The sequence below is a fragment of the Fusarium odoratissimum genome (genome assembly GCF_000260195.1).
Source record: "Fusarium odoratissimum NRRL 54006 unplaced genomic scaffold supercont1.35, whole genome shotgun sequence".
In the NCBI taxonomy this organism is placed as follows: domain Eukaryota; kingdom Fungi; phylum Ascomycota; class Sordariomycetes; order Hypocreales; family Nectriaceae; genus Fusarium; species Fusarium odoratissimum.
Window position 1 is genome coordinate 22,810 of NW_022158718.1, and position 21,947 is coordinate 44,756.

At 46.3% G+C, this 21,947-nt stretch overlaps 8 protein-coding genes across 8 annotated transcripts; 5 read left to right on the forward strand and 3 right to left on the reverse strand.

Annotated features, from left to right (window-relative positions):
* Nucleotides 1-3,004: 3,004 nt before the first annotated feature.
* FOIG_13657 (uncharacterized protein) lies at nt 3,005-5,384 on the reverse strand (the record flags this gene model as incomplete). The annotated part of the gene is made up of 3 exons (XM_031214817.1): nt 3,005-3,244; nt 4,703-5,102; nt 5,173-5,384. 3 exons carry the CDS (start codon nt 5,382-5,384, stop codon nt 3,005-3,007), a joined length of 852 nt encoding a protein of 283 aa, XP_031055333.1.
* Nucleotides 5,385-6,192: 808 nt separating this feature from the next.
* On the forward strand, nt 6,193-7,977 carry FOIG_13658 (uncharacterized protein; the record flags this gene model as incomplete). The annotated part of the gene is made up of 1 exon (XM_031214818.1): nt 6,193-7,977. One exon carries the CDS (start codon nt 6,193-6,195, stop codon nt 7,975-7,977), a length of 1,785 nt encoding a protein of 594 aa, XP_031055334.1.
* Nucleotides 7,978-10,239: 2,262 nt separating this feature from the next.
* On the forward strand, nt 10,240-11,033 carry FOIG_13659 (uncharacterized protein). The gene has a single exon (XM_031214819.1). The coding sequence runs from the start codon at nt 10,303-10,305 to the stop codon at nt 11,008-11,010; it is 708 nt and encodes a 235-aa protein (XP_031055335.1). The 5' UTR covers nt 10,240-10,302; the 3' UTR covers nt 11,011-11,033.
* A 315-nt stretch (nt 11,034-11,348) lies between these two features.
* On the forward strand, nt 11,349-12,182 carry FOIG_13660 (uncharacterized protein; the record flags this gene model as incomplete). Its single annotated transcript, XM_031214820.1, has 1 exon — nt 11,349-12,182. One exon carries the CDS (start codon nt 11,349-11,351, stop codon nt 12,180-12,182), a length of 834 nt encoding a protein of 277 aa, XP_031055336.1.
* Nucleotides 12,183-12,460: 278 nt separating this feature from the next.
* On the reverse strand, nt 12,461-13,740 carry FOIG_13661 (uncharacterized protein; the record flags this gene model as incomplete). Its single annotated transcript, XM_031214821.1, has 1 exon — nt 12,461-13,740. One exon carries the CDS (start codon nt 13,738-13,740, stop codon nt 12,586-12,588), a length of 1,155 nt encoding a protein of 384 aa, XP_031055337.1. The 3' UTR covers nt 12,461-12,585.
* A 1,143-nt stretch (nt 13,741-14,883) lies between these two features.
* Nucleotides 14,884-17,409, forward strand: FOIG_13662 (uncharacterized protein; the record flags this gene model as incomplete). Its single annotated transcript, XM_031214822.1, has 4 exons — nt 14,884-15,073; nt 15,125-15,532; nt 15,587-16,132; nt 16,182-17,409. The coding sequence occupies 4 exons, from the start codon at nt 14,884-14,886 to the stop codon at nt 16,667-16,669; spliced, it is 1,632 nt and encodes a 543-aa protein (XP_031055338.1). The 3' UTR covers nt 16,670-17,409.
* Nucleotides 16,878-18,702, reverse strand: FOIG_13663 (uncharacterized protein; the record flags this gene model as incomplete). Its single annotated transcript, XM_031214823.1, has 2 exons — nt 18,581-18,702; nt 16,878-18,486 (listed from the first exon to the last, which is right to left on the reverse strand). The coding sequence occupies exons 1-2, from the start codon at nt 18,673-18,675 to the stop codon at nt 16,878-16,880; spliced, it is 1,704 nt and encodes a 567-aa protein (XP_031055339.1). The 5' UTR covers nt 18,676-18,702.
* A 643-nt stretch (nt 18,703-19,345) lies between these two features.
* On the forward strand, nt 19,346-21,270 carry FOIG_13664 (uncharacterized protein; the record flags this gene model as incomplete). The annotated part of the gene is made up of 4 exons (XM_031214824.1): nt 19,346-19,877; nt 19,932-20,069; nt 20,124-20,394; nt 20,445-21,270. 4 exons carry the CDS (start codon nt 19,346-19,348, stop codon nt 21,268-21,270), a joined length of 1,767 nt encoding a protein of 588 aa, XP_031055340.1.
* Between the last annotated feature and the right edge of the window lie 677 nt (nt 21,271-21,947).

A 21,947-nucleotide genomic window follows, 5' to 3' on the forward strand; every position in this document is an offset into this window, starting at 1 on the left:
CTAGAACGTGACTCGGAATGATGGCATTTTTACTTTACTTTTATAGTATATACTAGTCTCTTTGTATTCTGTTTGTCGACACGTAAGCAAGCTAAACCCTTATTTATCTAGGTTAACTCAGTTGCCCAGGATGCAGGATACGCACTAATCCAGATGCTCGCTGCGAATTCCCTGTGTGATTGAATAAGCAATCCCGTCAGAACCCAACCATTCAGCCACACCTAAAAATTGGAACCTTGAAATTCCCCAGAGCCCCGGATGAGGACGGAGTGGCGAAGCTAAACTACCTTCGAGACTTTGATATGGCCATTCAAAAGTAAGGATATTTAGTCAGCGATTGAGATCTAGAACAATTTATCAAGGTCATCTACTGATCTCATCCTTGGAAGTTGGTCAGACGCTGATGCTCCTGTCTTGGTTTTTGACGGACTTCACTAATCTCGTCTCCTAGCTCGATATCGACCACCAAATTGCCTTCGACCAACTACGCGTTGCGGAATGTGCCTGTTTCGATTTGTACGGCGAAAAGCATAACCCAACATACCAGAGTGGAGCTATTCAGATACGTTCAGCTTTGGGTTGGCGGCACCAACTGAACTTTGCATCTCTTTGAAAAGGGAGGAGATACTAAAAGGGCATCCTTGCTTTTTTCCCCTCAGTAAAACATTTATCGGGACAGGTTATCCCGTGCCTAAAGAGGAAACCCGGTGCTGATGTTAGTGATGTATTCCAAAGGAGCTTTGTTCAAAAGTGATAGCCCAGCTTTTGAGGAACTCTTTGAATTTATGGCTTCACTACTTACATGCCTTCAGATGTTTCGCAGATTCTTGCCTTGATTTGATTCTCCAAGCTCTTGTCGACGGTGATATGCTTAGAGATTCGCCATAAGTTCTGTTCGACATAAAGGCAAATGTCGTCTCGATGAAGAAGAGATTTGGAGAGAGGGACATCGACTAAACTTGTGCAAATTGTTAGGGATGTATTGAGAGGTTGCGAATAAAATGATTCCTGTTCGTTCATGTAGTCGCAAAACCTCATCTACCAAGTTCGCCTGATCGCTGTCCGATTCTGACCACTCATCTAATCCGTCAACTATAATAGACGCTCTGGAAAACGACCGGATCACCCTGATCCAGTCTTTGTTTCTCATGAGCTTCTGGCAAAGAGGGTTAGGGACGTTCGATAATGGCTAGGTGTAGCGATCGGAATAGCAGAGTCATATGGATTGCATAGATTGTCAGTCAGTACTTACCACAGAAGCTATCCAGGACTAAAGGTTGACGTTGATCAAAAACCAGATTTACAACGAGAGATGCGCAAAAAGCACGCTTTAGGAGAAGAATCTGGTGATCTATCTATATAAGTCTACATTAATCTGAGACTAAAGTTCTCTTACTAAGTAATCAGGGTTAGAGAGCGGCAGGCCTCTGCCTCCCTGGGCCTTCCCAGTAGGGTCAGAGATAATGATTGTGATGTTAAGCTTCTAAGCTTGTCAGATCTAGAATCCGATATCAATACACTGGAGGATCTCTCATTTAGCTCTTATAAGCCTGAACACAAGACATGCGCTATCGAAATGGCAAATTTGGCACGCATACGTAAGGGTTCTATAGTACATGTACTACGCGGAAATAAAAAGCAGAACTTTCTGACAAAAAGTAGTTGGCCAAGTCATCGATTTAGATTTTGCTCCCGGTAGAAAGTTTCTAACGCCTGAACGGCTACGAGAGGCAGGTAATGCGCTTCAAGAGTAGAAAGCACATCTTCCAAACGAAATAAATCAAGGCGTTAAGGACAGAACCGCATCAGTGTCGGGTCATCTTCTACACCTCGCATACAAGTATGTTATGCTCTGGCCATGGGGATGACACGAGCTGACAAATAGTTAGCCACTTGAGGGTTCTCATATATAGGCATAATTTCGTGAAGCAAGGACACTGTGGTAACACTGGGAACATTTCAGTAACAGCCGCTTCTAAAATAAGCAAGTTCGCCGAAGGCATGCTAACACAAGGAACGCTACGTTATGGTCAAATGCATTCGTACGTCAGAAACCACAGTCTTGTAAGAAGAGACGCTCGCTGACCAAGTATTAGAATCACGAGCTTGTTTTCTGCGCTATCCATTCATGCGATCAGCATCAGACGAGGCACAACCGTGCGGCGGCGAATTGCTGAAAGCCGTGTACAGATGCGTCTACTTGGTCTCCAGGAAATACAAAAGTATTGGAGGATCAACAACAACGTACTGGACCTATTTTTCCAATATGTCAATGTCTCAATCGCTCAGCGATAGAACGGAGTATCTCAAACCTCCAACGCGATTAACCCATTGCCACTTTCAAGTAACGAGGAACCTGAGGGCAGTCGGTGTAATATTGGCTCAGAAAGGATTTCATTTGACTTTCCCACCTCTTCCACACAGGTTCAGGATGGGTCAGTCGAGGAACAGTACATGAACATGTTGTACGGAGTTTGGGAATATGGCTACGGAACGGCAGATTCAGGGACGTTATTGCAAGCTCATGACTCGTTGCAGTTACAAGGTTTTGATATTCTAGGCAGATCGCTGTAAAGTATCAGCTTGTACGGTTAGACCAAAGCGGAAGAAGAATTCGTGTCTCGTGATGTTTTTTTCTGTTCGACTTAATGTGACATAGCCGGCGCTTTCGAGCTAGCAAGCAGGTCTAGATTGACAACGGTCGATAGGTACGACTTGATGGGGACTTAGTCTTTTTAGTAAACGAAGACACAGGGAAAACAAACATGATTTAGTTCAAGGAGCAGCCATGTGCTGACCATGCAACAGGACGCCTCCACAAGCCCACTCAATTCTTCGACAACCCAAACTGCCCATAATCGCATCAGCAGTTAGTAAGAGATTGCTATCTGTACCACCTTCCTGGTCCCTTGTATAATGCTAGTAGAGTGATGCGATGAATTAAACATGAGAGCAATCATGTAACCTCAGTGGGTAGGTCAATCCTTCAACATGCGGCATGATGTTACAGCTTGAACCCGTCCATTCCCATTTCCGCCAGAATTACATCGTTATGTTCGCCTAATTCAGGCACTGGGTCCATCCTGGCTTCGTCAGCCTCTGCGGTAGCAGGAGGAGTTAGTGCCAGTACACGACCATTTGGCGTGTCTACTTCAGTCCACTGACCTCGAGCGCGCAGTCGGGGGTGCTTCCGGACATCGTGCGTTGTGTTGACCGTTGCATTGGCGATAGATGCTTTTTTAAGCTATTTGAGAACATCTGCTGCGCCGAAAGATTTAAAAGCAGCACAAATGATGTCCCGGAGTTCATCACGGTTTTGTACTTATAGCGAGTTGTTTATGAACTGGGCATACTGGCTTAGTGCTAGATTTCCAAGTATGTCTCGGCAGAAGCTGATCTACTCTCTTTTATTCTGTATCTTTAGCATAACTGTTTCCCTATTTTGGGCAATGAATGGCCTGTAAGGATAGATTGCCGCGTGAGAGGCTCTGGTTTGCTTAGGATGAGGTGCCCTTTGGAATGTGTAATATAGCGGGAAGCTCATCTACTCCACCATACTTTTAACCATGGAGATGTCCACTCTGCAGCCTATGCCTATCTTTTGATGGTGTATTAATGCTGCTAAGATATTTATGTATATATATGTCCCTGCAGAGATGTTAGTAATTGAAATCCTGACCTTTGCTGCCTCGTCCTTGGTACTAGTGATAGAAAGGAGTCCGGCTTTACTCTGTATTAGCAAGTTATATGACTTCCTATCTCCATATGGACCAATATCTCTAAAGCCAGATATATTGCAGATAATTAGATGCTTATGTTTCTTCTTCGGAGCATCATAGGATAACCCTAGCCGGGCACTCGCTCCTGGAGCTAGTTTTCGAACTAACACGTCTGCGCGTTCCAGAAGCGCTGAGAGAGCCCTGAGATGTTTAGGATATTTTAGGTTAAGTGATAAGCTCTGCCTCGACTGGTTCGCCTAGATGAAGAGAGATGCAAGTCTGTCAACCTGGGCATCGTATAAGCGAGAAAAATCTCCTACTCCTGGCCCTTTGATCTTGATAACGCGTGCACCCAGGTCCATGAGTTGCTATGTGCAAAATGGGGCTGCGACGGCGTGCTTAAGAGAGACGACAGTGATACCATCAAGTGGCCTTGACCTGGACTTTGATGGCGGTGAATGCTTTCCAGCGTCCAGCTCCTCAAACATCGCTTTGCTCGAAAGAGCTGCATTGGTGGGACGTCATCCTTAAGGAACAGTCTCCAAGCTTGCAGGGAGCCCCGTTCGCTTCTTCTTTCACGACGCAAATAGGAAACATAAAGACCCCACTAAATCAATCTCTAGATTAAATCAAGTGCCAAAGTTACACGCAAAGTTTTACATAGATAGCTCCTATTCTAAATAGCCAGCAACTGAGACATAGATCTCATTAATAAATAAGATTTTAATTATTATACTCTCTAGACCTTAGCCAGTACCCCTATAAATAACATAACACTCAGCATTAAATACATATTAGGTAAAGATTGACTACTACTAAAGGACTTGGTGGACGTTTGTGCTGCTGGTATTGTTACTGTAGGACGTGTCTTAGCAGATAAGGTTGGTAGGTCGTCAACTTCTGTCAGAGTGGGTTTATCCTGTGCTGACTGTGATAAAGGTTAATGTTCTTAGACTTATAACGTGGTGTAGCGCTTCACTTACATGCTCTTTCCCTATAACTGACGCGAAGTTGTCACAGGTCCCGTACCCCCAAGCATTGGATGTTACGGCTTCTGTGGCTAGACATGAAACGTTCCCAATGTATTGACAAGTGTACGCCAACCGAAGCAATCGAGGTTGGCACTCGCAAGAACTCAATCTTGACGTGTCCATATCAGATGTATACGGTAGGCAATCGCTAAGAAGATTTCTGGCAGTTTGACAAGCCTTCTCTACGTCGACACAGAGCTCCTCTGGGTACTCAGTGTATGGCTTGGCTGAGGGCGTTGTCGGAGAAAAGGTAACATAGCTACCGCAGAGACTCTCCCAAAGCTCGATGCCTCTGTCAAATGTTCCTTCGAGCTGGTTACCGAGGAAGCAGAGCTGCAGCTCATTCTCACACCTATTATCGGGAAAGATCAGCATCAGCGATGATGGATATTATTGCGTTCGGCTGTAGGGGAAGCACTCACTTATACAAAGAATCGAGATACTCTTCGTTGCACAGGCATTCTTGCTTTCCTGGGCGATCTAATACAGTCGCGCACGCGTTTCCGGAGTTAAGAAAATCATTGCAAGCAGGGAATGATGTCACGTCAGACCCGGCCTCGCAAGTCCAGCTGGTGGAGATCGTTTGGGCGGCGCAACTCTGTAACAATGATCCTAGCAGAATGCAAGGCTTCATAGTCCCGTGTTACTCAACGGTACCTGGAAAGAAATATCAGAAGGGCTCCGTAGGTCCAATTGCTGCTAGGCGATACAATAAAACCAGATAAAAGTTGCAGCCGTATACAATAGTTGGTTAGAGACGATGCCACAAGTTGGGGTTTTATCCTCCCCCTCTCCAACCATCAGTAAGCATGTGAGTAATCAGTGAATCAGCTTTGTCTCTAGTCTTGAACTTTTATTCGGTGATGTAAGCTCCAAAATGGCAAGCTGAAAAAGTGATAAGCCATTATCACCTCCGGTAATGCAAGGTTGTAACACTCACACCATATGATTGGTTAATGGGTCGTCCTAGGTTCAGCCTCACCAATATTTCTAACCATTTTGGATTCACTTATTCGCTATGGCGTTTACCTGAGTTGCATTGAGAAACTCCACTAAGAATTGGCAAGCTTTTTGTATTTATAAGTATAAACGGCAGTACTTAAGGCAGACAAGTATACGAATGTTTCCTTAACCCTAAGACTAAACCTGTATTATCTTCTAACATGCGTTTCAGTACAATAAATCCACATTTTTTACAGTCCTTTCGGACTTCTGTAGGTCAATGTAAGTAATGTCTTTGCTGTTTCGTTCTTCAATTATTGGCACGAGGCAGTATAACAAGACATTACTTTCTCTGACATTACATCACAGTCCATGGAAGCATTATCGCGTCCTTAATCGGCATTATCAAAAAAATTTCAAAATCCATCAGTGGTAAATACAATGCATACAAGCAGAGAACCCCTCTTCAAAGGCCACCGCTGCTTCTCACAAACCAGGGCATGGCTCTTCAGCTCCTCTGTCAATCTGTGTTAATCACCACTATCTGTGCGCTATGGCATCAATCAAACACCAACAATGGGCTCGTTACTGTGGGGGACAGTCCTGACCCTTCATTCGACTCTAGGGGCTTTCATCCGCCCCCGATCCTCAGCTCTTCTATTGTCTGGGCCACTGTCCCGGCGTGGATAGTGTCGGCCTATTCCTCGCTGTGGTCTGCAATGCTTGATTCTCTCAAAAAGGTCTATCTTCTTTTAGAGCTTGAGAAAGAAAACCAAAAGCACCTACCGTGTGTTCAAATATTGGCACGGTTTTGGGAACGAGTCTCTCATCACCAATCCACTCAATCTCAGTCTACCCCACAAACAAAGCACTCTACAATTGGAAAGACTTTGTTGTTGGACTACGGGGAGTGGCCTGTCATAAATGGTATTAGAGCGGTTTTGGTAGGCCATGTTCTTTTGGGTTTCTGTCTCCTATTACGAGCAGCGCTGTGGACTGCAGGTGGTCTCACGGCGGCAATCTTCGCCACGACTTTGGTGCCTTCAGAAACGCCTGCCACACTCTACAGTACGCAATACTTTGACGAATATCTTGGCTGGGACGAGGGCAGAGGAGCTAGCAACTCTTCTATTACACCCGCTTTCGACATTGTGAGTGCAACGGTTTTAAGAAGCGGAGATGACTATCCTTGGACCACAGAGACACACTCTTTCTTACCATTTGTCCCAGTTCATAAGAACGCCCCTGGAAACTACACTTTCAAAACTGAGGCATATTCCTCTATAGTTAACTGTACTATTGCTACTGAAGATGACCTGGTCAAAATAGGAGGGATCAGTCTAGACCTCGAGGAGGGTGACGAATTGGACTCTGCTCAGCTTCGATTTGGCTTTCAGTCTGACGGCTGCAGCGTCAGCAAGTGGTTCACCATAACCAATAATACCCTGCAGTATGCGAGAACTTGGTCTGCCGACTGTGGTTTGAGTAGTGGTCGAGCAAGATTTGGAATGTTTTCGGGTGTCTTTAATGCTACCGAAAGGTTCCGTCTCTCTAGCTTGACTGTTATAACTTGTCAGCCTCTGGTATATAAGTCCAGTGTGACATTGGAAATGTCATTTCGCAATAACACCGCCAACCCTAAAGTTATCAGGTTTTCCGAAACAAGCAAGCAACAGATCTGGCCTTTTTTCCTTTTCAACTGGCTGCGAATTATCCCTCGATACTCTGTTTTCGATCCAACGGTGTACAATGACATGGATACCTTCTCTCGCCTCGTCATAGGACTGGCCTCCAGGGAACCGACGCTTAACACTTTACCCGAGAAACAACAGATCGCCAACTCCTTTGGAATTGTCTTCACTGCTCTTTTCTCAAACTTCGTGACGCTACAAGGCTATTCTAACGCACCAAAACGAGAAATCATCAGCACCCTGTCAAGGCTAAAGCTTCGGCTATTTGTCGTTAAGTCGGCTGCATTAGCTATAGTTGTTATCCTTGCCACCACATTTATTACTACTGTTATCCTGGCGATTTCTTTACACCGCAACCGACATATCATTAGCCCTTATATGGACCTCCTGCTAGGTACGGCAGTGCTGTTACGGAATGGAAACTCTTCCGGCCTTGAGAGCTTCTTGGACGATCTTGTAAACTCAGGTAATACGCTTAGCCCTGGGTTGAATAGCATTGATATTGTGAAGCTTGCCAAACGGCGGCCGGATTTGAAAGACTATATAGTATGGGCAGAGGGAACACCAAGAACCTTGCATATAAAGCGGCCATAAGATTGTATAATAGTCTATAATGTCTATAAACTACCTTGGATAATAACCAAAAAGCTTGCAGTGCAACAGTTAAACCACCGCTTGGCTTCCTACTGATTGCTAATATCCTAAATGCGCCTATTAGCCTCGCTCTTAAAATGTTACTTGTCTTCCTGCTGGATCTTATTCAAAAGTTTAACCTTGGGGACGTGGAGCGACTCCTGAAATTTCCAATCCAGTTATGCAAGTACACTTATTTCACCGCCTGCCGCAGCGGAATCCAAGTGCAAGGGGAAAGTTTAGGGTTAAGATTAATAAGAGGAAGAATTAAGAGGGCATAAAATAAAAATATAAATTATAATTAAGAGGTATTTATAAATATACTAAATTATATAGGTATAATACCTGTTTTAGAATTTTAATAGTTTTATAATAATATACTTAATTATATACTATTTTGCCTTTTATAATTTTACTTTAATTTCTTAAATTTCTCCTTAATAACTTATTTTTTTATTCCCTTTTATAGTTATTTTTTATTAAAATATATATTAAATTTATTCTTTTTATAAATAGCCCTAGGTATAATAACTAAAGTTATTTACTTTTATTTAATTAATAGCTTTACTAAGTAATTAATTTCTTACTTAACTTTTATATATATTATATTAATAAATTATAAACTTATTCTTCTAGGAAAGCCTTTTACTTATATTAAAACATATAAGCACTTAGTAAATATATAATTTCTTTGAATTATAAAAATTAAATTAATATTAATTAATATTATTTTAAAAACTAAAAGTAAAAATAAAAATAAAAATAAAAATAAAAAAAGATTTTAAGTTTTTTTTTATTAATTATCTTATTATAAGTTAATATTTAACTATTATAAGTTAATACAAAGGATTTAAACTTTAATCTTTTCTTTAAAAATAATTTCTTTTATATTTTTTTATAAATATTATTTATATTTTATTACCTAGCTTTTATTATTTAAATAATATTAAAGTATAAATAAGCTATTATAACTTTTAGGCTAATTAGAAATACTTATATTATAAAGCTATTTAATATTATAATAAGATTATACTTATAAAATAATATATGCCTTAACTATGCTATATTTAATTACTATTATCTAAGCAGAATGTGAAAACCAAATTCGGATTTATCTGGCGCCAACATCCATCAACTCCGTCCCGATACGGACATAGTATAATAGATCATGTCTAAGAAATCGAGCATGTCGCCGGATCAGGACGTGGCGAAAGCGTTAAGGCAGGTAAGCCGCCAGTAATGGAAATATCCGCGGAAATGTCTCCTGAGCTGAATGCAATGAATAACTTATTTAAAAGAACTTTAAATAGGTTATACAGCCAATAAGAGAAATAGTTATTTCCCGGGAGCCAGCAGACGGAAGACCTCCAGTTAGTAAAAGAAAAAGTTAAAATATTTCTTAAATTTACTCTTAATTCCACCGTACTTTACGTAATTCTTTTTTACTACCTATCAGCACGAAGCGTTTCTCTTTAACAGTCTTTAACGTCTTACGCCGTGGCTCAGGCCTAGACTCATTAATTGAGACATGGGCTTAGGCGGTATGAGCCTAGAACCTCACAAGCTTAAAAAGTGGCTTGTGAGCGGAAAACCAGTGCGTTTCCCTCAGCCGTTCAAAGAACCGTACAATGGTCTAGACTCTATGTACCAAATAGTCACAGTAAGCTTGCTAATCAAGGCAGAAGTTGGTTCCCTGTTACATGAAATCCCCACAGAAGAGGCTTAACTAAATCGGTCTACATGGCAGTAGGAATCTGTTCCTTATTCACCTTGGACTCCAGAAGGAGACTTTTCAGGGCATTGCAGTTGACAAGCTCATGCAATTGCTTGCTGCCATTATCAATCTTTTTGCCTTTCTATCGACGTTGTGCTTTGTCACCAGCCATGCCAAAGATCCAAGCAGTACGAAAAAGGGACTTTTAGGTGCCTTGATTGGGTCATTGACTCTTGATAAACTGTGGGCGAATTGTTTCTCCGCATCTGACAGAGTGCTACTATAACCGCTCTAGACTTGAAATTTAGCGTGGCCATTCATCCGATCACTAGTTGGCAAGGGAGCTGCGGCTGAAAGGCTCACGAGTAAAGAATCAAAGCGCCACCTGCCAGAGTTATTCGATTGTCATATTTATCACAGCGTGGGATCAGATCAATAACATGTGATGCGTCAACCTTAACTATAAATTCGGTAGCCCTCGCCCATGATCAGAGCCTTCAAACTCGTATCACCAGGCTTCCCATCAACACTCAACAATTATCACTGAACTTCGACTCCAATCAATATATATCATGATTTCCCCATTTCTTCTGCTATCTCTCCTTACCCTCAGTTGGGCTTCACCTGCTCCCCTTACTCCCCTCTCAATCTTTAACGACAATTCCATCAAAACCGTTAACCAGCCCGACTCTGGACTACTTAATTTCACCCTTCATTCCAGGGATACTCTTGAGAAGAGAGCCTTGACTCTAGCCTACCTGCTATGCGATGTCACTTTCAACGGCCGCAATAACGCAAACTGGCAACCTTTCCAAGTCAAGGGCGAGTTAATGCTCGTTCAGGGAATCCCTTCCTCTGGAACCACGAACGGCGCGAACCCATATGATGTAGTTATCTCAATTGGCACCCCTATTTCGAACCCGGTGGCCGGAAGCATCAGCTATGTCACTAATCGATATCTCAATCCGTTCATCAGCGGTCGTCGGGATCTGACACGTCTTGACTTTGCAAGAGTCTCTGCTACATCCAACACGGTAACAGTTAGTGTTGATACATCTCTTGCTGCTGCAAACCAGATTTCTGTTTTCAATGCACGGAGTGGATTTACTGCCAATATTTATAACCCGGCTGCTGGGGGCTTCAATCTGGTTTTTGGAAACAATGGTGCGATTTCGGGTAAGATTGGTATTACTGGAAGAGCACCTGTTTCTGGAGGCCAAGCACCATATCAGGCAATTATCAGTGGAAAGGTTAAGCAGAAAGGAACATTTACGCTTTAGACAGCTTGGTTATATTATAACTATGATTATATTATTTGAATAAGGAATAACAAGCTTGGGCTTATTGACAGCTTAGGTAACTAGTAGTTTATAGGATAATAAAGGATACTAAAAGGGCATCCTTGCTTAATTCTCCTTAGTACAACATTTATCGGAACAGGTTATCCCGTACCTAAACAGGAAAGCTTCCGGCTAATGCAAATTCGGAAACGCGTTGATTTTCCTACTTTTAATAAAATAGATAAATTCGCTTCCTGCTTTATTTTATATTACTTAAGGTGGCGATAGAGTCGCTTTGTTATTAGTGCTGGACGAGGCTGCGCAGATATCATAGCCACATGTCTCAACCTCAAATTGCGCCAATGAACGTCTCATCATACCAATCGCCCTCAGAACTTGCTGCCCAAGTGGCATCTCTTCCTCCACCACGGCAACTCCTCCTCTTTGGAGACTCTATCACACAGGGCGCCTCCTCACTGCAGAGCGAGCTGTCGAAACGGTACGTTCGCCGGCTCGATGTACTAAACCGGGGTTTTGGTGGGTACAACACAAACTCAGCTTTGACTGTCCTACCGTCGTTCTTCCCAGCAGTGGCACCTTCGAGGACTGTTCCTCGTGTCGCTGCTATGACGGTTCATTTTGGTGCCAACGACTCTTGTAGTCCAGGCGAGCCTCAGCACTGCGACCTCGACAGGTTCAAAACAAACGTCAGACGTATTTTGAACTGGGAGGGTGTTAGGCTTCACAAGACGAAAGTACTCCTTGTGACGCCCTCTCCCGTGGAAGAGTATCGGCTGCCACATGACGGAAAGGGCAGGGCAGACCGAGTGGCGATGTATGCAGACGCGATCCGGGATATTGGGAAGCAGGAAAATGTACCCGTCGTTGACCTTTGGACGGCAATGATGCGCACCGCTAATTGGAAAGGTGATGCTGTTGACGGCATATTGCCTGGGTCTTCAAGGACAGTCCCCAGCATGGAACTTGGGCGACTCTTCTACGATGGACTTCACTTGAACCAGGAAGGGTATGGAATCTACACGGAAGAGCTTTTACGTGTTCTTGAAGCGGAAGTTCCCGAATGTCGGATAGAAGGCACTGACGAGTGGTATCCCGAGTGGATTAGGTTTCATCCACCTGCAGCATCGAGGGTAGTCGAGGACGACTCCTGACTTGCTTGAAAAGAGGCTGCGAGATAGATAGATTACCGTTTACCATGCAACTGAATGTTGTTTATCTTGCAGAACTTTTACAGCTAATTTATGGTGTCTAAGGGTAATGTAAATAGTGAACAGAGAATACACAGTTAGGATACCATAATAAGAATGTTTATTTTCAAGGAACAAAACAACATACCACATCACATACTACAGGAGAGAATAGGGTAATAGATAAAACATATATACTGAAACTATTGCATATAAACTAAAATAAATATGTTGCATATGCTGCCGCAAGCCCAGTCCACAAGGAGTGCTGTATTCTGCTTTATTCTTTACTGCTGGTAAAGCCGTCGAGGTTGGTAATAACGTTGATCCACGATGCTGCAAAGAATTCGACCATCTAGAGATCATCCTAGTTTGATCGATGAGAGGAGGCTCGGCGACGGGCAGCAGTCGAGACAGCCTTTGTGCTTATGGCCTGAGCATGATCAATCACCACGTCCTGGTACTCTTGCGTGCCATAGAACATTGCGTAGTCATCGTAAGGGTTTGCACCACTTGGAAAGTTTGTCCCGAATTGCCAAAAACTATCATATGCAATGTCGCTGTCAATGATGGTTTGTTGCCACTGCTGCAGGACAGCCGTGCGGTTTGAGGTTGTGCTCTCAACACCATATTCTTCTAGAACGATAGGCTTGCCGTACTTGAGCGCCAGTGCTGCGTGGTCACGGATCCATTGGTTGCCCCACGGGTACGTGTAACCCCAGCCGATGGGGTACATATGAACAGTACCGTAGTCAAGTGTGGAAATCTTCAGATTGGCCTCAAAATCGATACCCTCGGAGCAGGAGTACGCATAACCGAGACTGGTGTCGTCCGAACAGAGCCAGCCTTCGTCGCCCAAGGACACACGATGTTTTGGGTCTAGAGATTTGATGAAACTGGATAGCTCTGTGGCCCAGCCAGTGATCACACTGGTATCGCAGTTCTGGCACCGTGGCTCGTTGCAGAGCTGCCAGGAGAAGATAGCTGGAGAGTCCTTGTAGCGATTGACGATGAAAGTTACATAGTCTCTGTAGGCCTTCTGAGCCTCTGCATGGGTCCAAAAGTTCTCGTGGGTGCATCCAAAGTAGGCACAGTAGGTGTTGATGCCACCCAGGTCATCCCAGTTATTCAGCATGGGTAGAACCAGCTGAATGCCGTGCTTCTCTGCGGCAGCAACAGCGGCGTCGAGGCGCGCGATGCCGTTGGTACCATTGTTGATCGTGATGGTCTTCTTGGTCGTGTCGAGGAACTGAAAGTAGACAGGCTGATCAGCACCCGTGTTGGTGTTGCCGAATGCCCAGACGCGAGTGACTTTCAGCCCACTGTCAGCGATCTGAGACATGGCTTGCTCGACATCGTCGTCTGACGTGAGGTGGCTCATCCACCAGGTGTTGGTGCCAGCGAAGTATTGATTCTTCCCGTCAATGTTGAAAACTGGTGCTACTTCTCTCTGCCTTGGCCGACCCTTGACAGCCGACGCCGCTGCAAGAGCAAACAGACTGAGCGAAGTAAATACTTTCATAGCTATCGAAGATGTAGGGTGCGTCTACAAAAGGCTTGTTGTTGGCAGGATAAACAAATTGGCTTGTAGTGAGCCGTGGGAGGTTATCTACTGTAAGATATGTAGTTATTTATACATCAGCCTCGCGGGACAATAATGGCTGTTGGTGTCTTCATGTAGAACAAGGGACTGAAACATGCCCCGGAGACAGTTTAATAAACTCGTCACCAAGGTCCGAACCAGAAGTGGTAATTCTTTTGCGCATCATCTTGGGGGTGATTGAATGAACCAAGTCGATCCCTGGGACCCGTTGGTCACTCTAATCGAGCCGGGTTCCCTGGCAATGGTGCTGTCACGGACTGATTAGAAGTGGATGCTAAGCTCCAGTGATCTGACACGCCGATAAATAATAACAACCGGGCACTTCGCATTATCTTATTATTATAATACTTGGGCAATATTAGATAGAATCTCCCTATCTTCCAAGATATTCCTCTATTATCTTTATACTTACGCATTTACCGTATAGCTAACATGTGGCATCGTTAAACTCTTCACTCTCGGTTGTATTATGTCCCTTGTGCTTAGAGCTCATTACCTGGTTTATCCCTGCTGGCCTGCCTCCTCGCATTTGATAATTCGATCATTCGATGTTTTATTGTGTGCTTTGGTCGATCATCCCCCGCGGGGAAGTGGAGCGATGCTTTTGAACTGGAGTTTTCGTACCCCAGGTCAACTAACTCATTCAAGCGCGGTTAGTCTTGTTCCGACCTCATTTAGGGTCGGTTCCCGCTTCCAACCGAGTCAGTTCGGCATGGTTATGCGGCAACATATGCCAGCCAAACAACCAATCCTGAATCGCAAAAGACATAGCAGCAGCCATGCTCGAGGATGACCATTGACCCCCCTCAACTTTACTTTTTTAGGCACGGGTAGCCTTGATCCGACCTCGCATCGAGAGTTGACTAATCCACTGGGCTCATTTAGGGTTGTCCCGTTCCCCGCATCTAACAAAGTCGATTCGGCATGGTTGTGCCGCGCAAAAAGACCATACTGACTTGCAAGACATCGCTATAGATATTTAAGTTGTTGCGATCCACAGCAGAATGGCTTTATTCTTCCTCCTTCTCCACCGTGTTCCTCTTCAGCGAGTTCCCTACCATAATGCAGAAGGAAGACGATAAAGTCCAGACCGTGGAGAGAGTCCCGGACTCGGCAGCCGCTGACCTGGCGACATCGAAGACAGCAAAAGTCCAAAATGTTGCTTATAGCGATGCCATCGCCAAGGATAACCTCTCTCCGCGGGCAACGTCCATCTTCAAACTCTATGCCATCATTGCTCTCGTCACGCTAAGTAAGAATCTTCACAACATGCACATACCCTACAACTAATGACCATCCATAGATAATTGCGGTAATGGTTTTGATGGAACTATCATGTCGTCCATTAATGCTATGGATCCTTTCCATAAATTCTTCGGCACTGAAATGCAAGGTTCTTCTATTGGAGCTGTCTTTGCGCTCTACAGCGTCGGAAACATCCTTGGCTGTCTTGTTGCCGCTCCCGCTGCCGACATCTTTGGACGAAAGTTCGGCATGATCACCGGGTCGATCTTTGTCATCATTGGTACGGTGATCCAAGCGGCGGCCCAGAATGTCGGGACATTCATGGCGGGGAGACTGTTCCTCGGTTTTGGCTGCACCATCGCAGTAACTGCGTCTCCTATCTACCTAGTTGAGATGGCCTACCCTTCTTGGCGCGGAACTCTGGCTGGTCTGTACAACGTAGGCGGCTGGTATATTGGATCACTTAGTAAGTTTCGGCTGCACAACTAGATTCGCTGGCCTTGAATTAACATGTTGCCAGCATCTACATGGACTGCCTATGGAACAGGCCGATTAACTTCCAACTGGTCCTGGAGGATCCCCATCATCATTCAGGTCGTCCCCGCAACTATCATCCTGTGCGGCGTATGGTTCATCCCGGAAAGTCCCAGATGGCTCATGAGTCACGGAAAGGAGGAGCAGGCACGAGCTGTGCTCATCAAGTATCACGGAGACGGCAACCCCGAATCAGCTGTCGTGAAACTGGAGCTCGACGAGATGCGTGCATCCATCGAATACCAAGCGGAAATCGAAGCAAGCCAAAAGTGGTGGGACTACCGCATGCTCTTCGACAACAAGGAGAACCTGCACCGATTTTACTTACTGTTCTTGGTCGCGATCTTCTCCCAGTTCATCGGTGGTTCGGTCATCACTTACTACATGCCCGTCATTCTAGAGAACGTTGGCATTACCAGCTCTTCTCAGCAGCTTCTACTCAACGGCGTCAATGTCATTTTCGGTTTCTTCAGCGGCGTTGCAGGTTCATTTTGCGTTGAGAAGTTTGGACGCAGGCCTCTGTTTCTTTGGGGTGAGTAAATCCGTCCGTCTCACATACAACCATGACTGACATTCCCCAGGCACATTCTTGACAGGTCTCGTCTATATCCCTATCAACGTCATCGCAGCCAAAGCCCACGGTCATGTTGACACATCAACCGGTTACGCCTTTATTGCAATGATTTTCTTGTATGGCATTTTCTGGTCTTTCTGCTGGACTCCTCTGCAGTCTTTATACCCCAGCGAGGTGCTACGCAATGACATTCGAGCCAAGGGTATGGCCGCTTCCGGCTTCTTCAGTGGTGTTTCGGGCTTCATCAACACGTATGCCACACCAGTCGCTCTTCAGAAAATTGGTTGGAAGACATACACCATTTTCCTTATTTTGCATTTTGTTGAGTGGGGAATGATGTATTTTGCTCTTGTCGAAACAAAGGGCCGGTCTCTCGAAGAAATCGACGAGATTTTCAAGAGCCCCAACCCGGTCAAAACATCCAAGCAGAAGCACGAAGTCTACATCAAGGAGGGTGCAGGCGTCACTGCCGACTTGGGCGCAAAGGAAGCCTGAGTGCATTTGTTGTTTAAGGGGACAAGATGAACACGTTGCATATGGCCGGGTATATTGCAAGTGATGGACTTTTATCGTGCTCTTTTCGATGCCAGAGCTGAGTTGTGGGGTTCTGATGTCGGCCTTTTGGTAGTGTTGAAAGTATGCCTGCTGGTGGATGGGATTGAGATTATTGAGCGTATTAATAGTGTTCTCGATATATTCATCATTACCATCGTATAACCCTGCTCCGCCCAGCAACATCGTCGAGTTTCTCCCGCCACGTCCGCAGCACGGCACGAGCCTCTCTCTGTCCTGTAAACGCAAATGTGATGTTAAATATGCGAAACATTGGGTCAACCTCCTCCTCCTCCTCTTTCTGCCCTTCCTTCCCTTCGCCTCCTGCAGTCCCAGCATCCAAGCCTTGCTCCAGCCAGTATTCACACACCGCCTCCTTCTCCCTGTCCATGATCGCCTCTGCGAGACTTGCAGAGATGAGACTGTCCCAGCCACCCTCCAGCCGCGGGTGCCTGAGCAGGGTCACAGCACGGCGGCGGGTTGACTGTCCGATACCACTGTGGGCGACGAGGAAGAGGTGCTGTGTATAGGATACCCGGCGGGTCTTCACAGGATCGAGGTTCATGATCTGCTCGGCGAGGTCGACTATAGACTTGTACAAGGCGGGGAGGTCATTTTGACGCTTGACCAAGTCATGTTCCTCGGGGTCCTGAATCAGGAGGAGGCGATTGGCGCTCTGGAAGAGGTGCAAGGGGAGTATGGCATGCGGCTCCCGTTTCATTGCGTCTACCTCGTGTTGGAAGATATTAATTGCTTTCCTTATTTCGTTGTAACATCGCGTATGTGCTTCCTGTCGCGCGACCAGCATTGACAGTCCTGCTGGTCCGGACTTGCCCGTCTGAAGATCCCCGAGCTGCTTGGCATGTTCTTGCGAGAATAGGATCAGTCCGCTGAAGAGAGACTCAGCAGCGCAGTAGGCTTGATTAATACTTTCTGGCATCGGGCGGTGCGAAGGCCGTGGTGCTGTATAGTAGCGCCATGTATTAAGTGTCTTGTTTTGCAAGAGCAGAGTCGGACTCTCAGTTATACCGCCATGGTCAAGTGCTTCTAACTGCAGCTCAAGGGTGACCAGAATGGACTGTATCGGTGCAATCGATACCGGAACTGACGAGATCCAGCTCTCCTCTTGGGCAACCTCCGGGAGCTGTTCCTGATTCAAGGTTGTCCTCCCTTTCGTGGCGAGACCCTTAAGTTCGCGGAGGAGATTGCATCCAGCCTGCAGATGTATCCGTGTCTGATCGTGAAGTCCTTTGATTGTGCATACATACGTAAAGATAGTGCTGACAATAAGCGCTCTCCACCGATCTGCATGTCTCGGCGACTTTGACTCGGTGAGACAACGAATGGCCGAATTAAACTGCTTCAGAGCGAACACGCTCCGCGATCCTTGGCTACGCTGTGCAAAGTCCTCGTGGGCAGAACCGAGGCTGACAACGGCGTGCCAGATGGCCGCGTCGGACATGCATACGCGCGGTACCTCGGCGAGCCAGAAGTCGGCGTAGAAAGCCCCAGCGAGGGATGGCGCCGTGATTTCTAGGAAGAAACGGTAGCTGCGCACCTCTTCGGGGCTCTGGCGTGGCAGGATGAGCTTGAGATCGGCAGTAGCGCTGTAGGAGTCGGAGGATTGAGGGGAAGGTGATGTGGAGGTTGACGATGAATAGGATGAGGATGGAGGAAGAGTGTACCCATCACATGTGCGGCCGGTGGAGGTACAGCGCAAACAGACAGGTTTGCCTTCGTCGCACTTTACTCTGCGAATCCTGGCAGAGTCAGTGCGTCAGTGTGCTAGACTATGAAGCAAGGGACGGATGCCATACCATCGACATGGTGGGCATGTCAGGCATCTAGACTGACCTGCAAGTGTGACAGCCCGTCTTAACCTTGGGGTGATATGCCCGCCGCAATCGACTTACGCCAGCTGTAGACGCTTTGGATGGGATGTCGACCATGGCGCGGGAGTCAACGAGCAAACGATCCTCTGTGCAGTCCTTTTCTTCTCTTTAACTCATCGTGTGCCGACTCGAACCATATATAGCGACCAGCTATTTACACCGAAGTATCCAAGATGAAATAGTTAGTTCGAAGGCATTTTTGCCAATGGGTCGCAGGCTCGCAGCCAGTACGGGAAATGGGGCAAGGATAAGACCCAAGCATGAGGTTCGGGTTATCGATTCCCCGACCCCAGGATAAGATGAGATAATCAGCACTAGCAGGGACAAAAAAGGGACCGTAAATTGCCATGACTCGAATTGAGCGACACAGCCAATCACAGCGCAAGTACAGTACAGACGCATGCTGATTGGTCTGTTTCTCAGTGGCGTAAGCATAACCATTTTGTGTACCGTATTCCACTACGAAATTCATCACGGCTACACGAGGCTAAGTGCCAGTCCCTTGAGCGAGCCGGCCACTCAGAGGGCTTGCTGAATACTCTGGAAGAGTATTTTGGCCAGATTATGTCTGTTGTTGCCTTGGCGTAATGGAGTTCCTATACACCTACACGCGCGTTCATTGACTTTTACCCACGCGTCTTGTTCTATAAAGTTGACGATGCTATCCTCTGTAAATTACTCTCTCTTCGTCTCTCATTCTCACACTGGCATTTCTTCGATTCCCATCATGAACTACCTTACTCTTGCCCTTTCTCTGGGCCTTGCTACCTTACCGCAGCAGGCCAATTCTCAAGAGACCCCATGCCCTCTCCTAGGTGCCATCTTTCCGCCCGTCCAGCATCCGCTCAAGTCCAGTGCTTTCTCGGACACCATTGCCCAGCTCAACGCCACCTTCAACGAGCTTGACCGTAATGGCACTCTCGAGGGGTTCAACACTACATTCTACATCCAGGCCTTCTCCGCTTCGGACACCCTCTTCCAGCACGGATACGTCCCTCCCTCCATGAAGGGTTTCTTGACCTCAGGGACTCTCAACGAGGATACTGTATTCCGCGTGGGTAGTGTTTCGAAGCTTCTTACAGTCTATACCCTGCTCGCCGAGGTTGGGATGAAGCGCATGAATGATCCCGTGACGAAGTGGGTGCCTGAGCTCGCCCATGAGGCCAGGAAGAACAAGGGCGATCCCACCCGCAAAGTACAGTGGGATGAGGTTACTATCGGGCAGCTCTCCGGGCATTTAGCAGGCATCAGCCGGAACTGTAAGTACCGCCCCAAGTAGAGGCACAGTCACCTCTTCTAATACTTGCATATAGTTGGGTTCTTCGATATGAGTTCCGTCATCGAATCTACTAACCAGAATCCCGAGTTATATGGTCTCCCCATCCTGGATAAAAAAGAGAAACCACGTTGCAGTGTCTCAGATCCATCTCTGAGACCCTGCTCTCGTAAAGGTATATATTCCTGACTCGCTTGTTTGGGCGCATTTGCTGATGTTTTGCGCACAGAGTTCTTCTGGGGCATTGCGGCTCAAAGCTTCTTCCCCATCACATCCACCGCAAACACCCCGGTGTACTCCAATGTCGCGTACCAAATACTCGCCTATGCTCTGGAGGGCATGACTAGAAAGCCATTCAAGAAGTCTTTTCAATCCTCCCTCCTCCATCCTCTCTCTATGAAGGGTACAAGCCTGGAGGCACCCGGGAGCAAGGAGAACGCCATGATCCCCGAGAATGAGCAGCTCTCGTGGTGGAACGTTACTACAGCAGATGGTAGCCCGTAAGTCCGCCCACCCGAATTTTGCATCTCACATGGCTAACCCTCCATAGCTATGGCGGCATGTTTTCCACAGCTGCAGACCTCACACGCCTCGGTCAATCTATCATCAACTCTTCTATACTCAGCCCCGCCGAAACCCGCTCCTGGATGAAGCCCATTACCCATACAGCGTATGTCCACATGTCCGTTGGTATGCCTTGGGAGATCCGGCGCACATACATCCCCCTCGGCCGCAGCGGAGCCCGGGTCGTTGATCTTTACACAAAGAACGGCGCCATCGGCCTTTACACAGCGATTTTTGTCCTTTCACCGGACCACGAGATTGGCTACGTAGCGCTAATCGCAGGAGCTAACCGTGCCTACCTGTTAAGCTACCTCCCTGACCTGCTCGCACAAACACTGCTGCCAGCCGCCGAGAACGCGGCCCGTGACACCGCCGTTAAGCGGTTTGCTGGCACCTTTAAGGGCCCCAAGAGTCAGCTGACAGTCACTATGGACGATACGCTCATGGTACGGAACTGGACCCGCGGCGACGTCGACGTGATAGCCACGCAAGCCGCGCTTACATGGCCGGGGTTGGATGTGACACCGGTGCTAAGGCTATACCCTATGGGATTGGAAGGAAATAAGAGAATGTCTTTCAGAGGTGCCTTCGAAGCTCTAGCCGTAGATGAATCAACAGCAGAGGCTGAGACGAACGCGACAGATGCGAACATTGGTCCTTTCAGTGGTGGGTGCCTGTCATGGGGAGGAGTCGACTCGCTGACCTATGGCAACATTGGGGTCGATGATTTCGAATTTGAGGTCGATGGGGATGGCAACGCCACTGGTCTTACACCAAGGGTGATGAGGGAAACTCTTGAGAAGGTTTGTTAATTTGCAGTTGGAACCTGTGGCTGAGAGCTTATATCATTACCCTGGGGGAAGCAAGAAAACTTGGGATCTTGATCCTAAGCGATGAGAATACTTAGGTAAGTCTAGTGTATTTTAGTAGACCTTTACACCAGTTAATGTTAACACCTTGCTTTAATATCAGAAGTTTTGACCCCCCAAGGTCATAAGACAGAACTCTATAACATAGCAATTAGATTTCAATACGCGGTTCCAGCGGAAAAGTAATTGTTAGAAGCCTAAATGCGAAGGCCTAAGCATAATCTATAATTAATTCAGACTTGTAAAAAGCCCAATCACAAAGTATGGCATCCGATCAGATAATATATGGTAACCCCGTGTCCTCACCTCGTGTCCTAAAGCTGGTTATTTTATATTTATAGTAAAACAGCCCTCCCCCATTCTGAACCAACAATATGTCGAATCTCAGCACAAACACCCTCTTTCCATCCTCTCATCACAAAGGTATTACGGCTAGAACTATTATCCAAGAAGCACCCATATGAGAACAACACGAGAGCCGCAGGTTCATGATTTTCAACAAGCCTCATAAAATCTTTTCCAACTAAGCAAATCCATTGTAATGATGCTCGATGTGCCGGGCACCACTCGGATGTCTGTGCCTTTTTTACCAGCCACTTCATCAGATCCAGAGCGTCCTG

Bases quoted from the DNA above. Each gene is read 5' to 3' on its own strand.
- FOIG_13659 (XM_031214819.1), top strand. From the start codon at position 10,303: ATGATTTCCCCATTTCTTCTGCTATCTCTCCTTACCCTCAGTTGGGCT.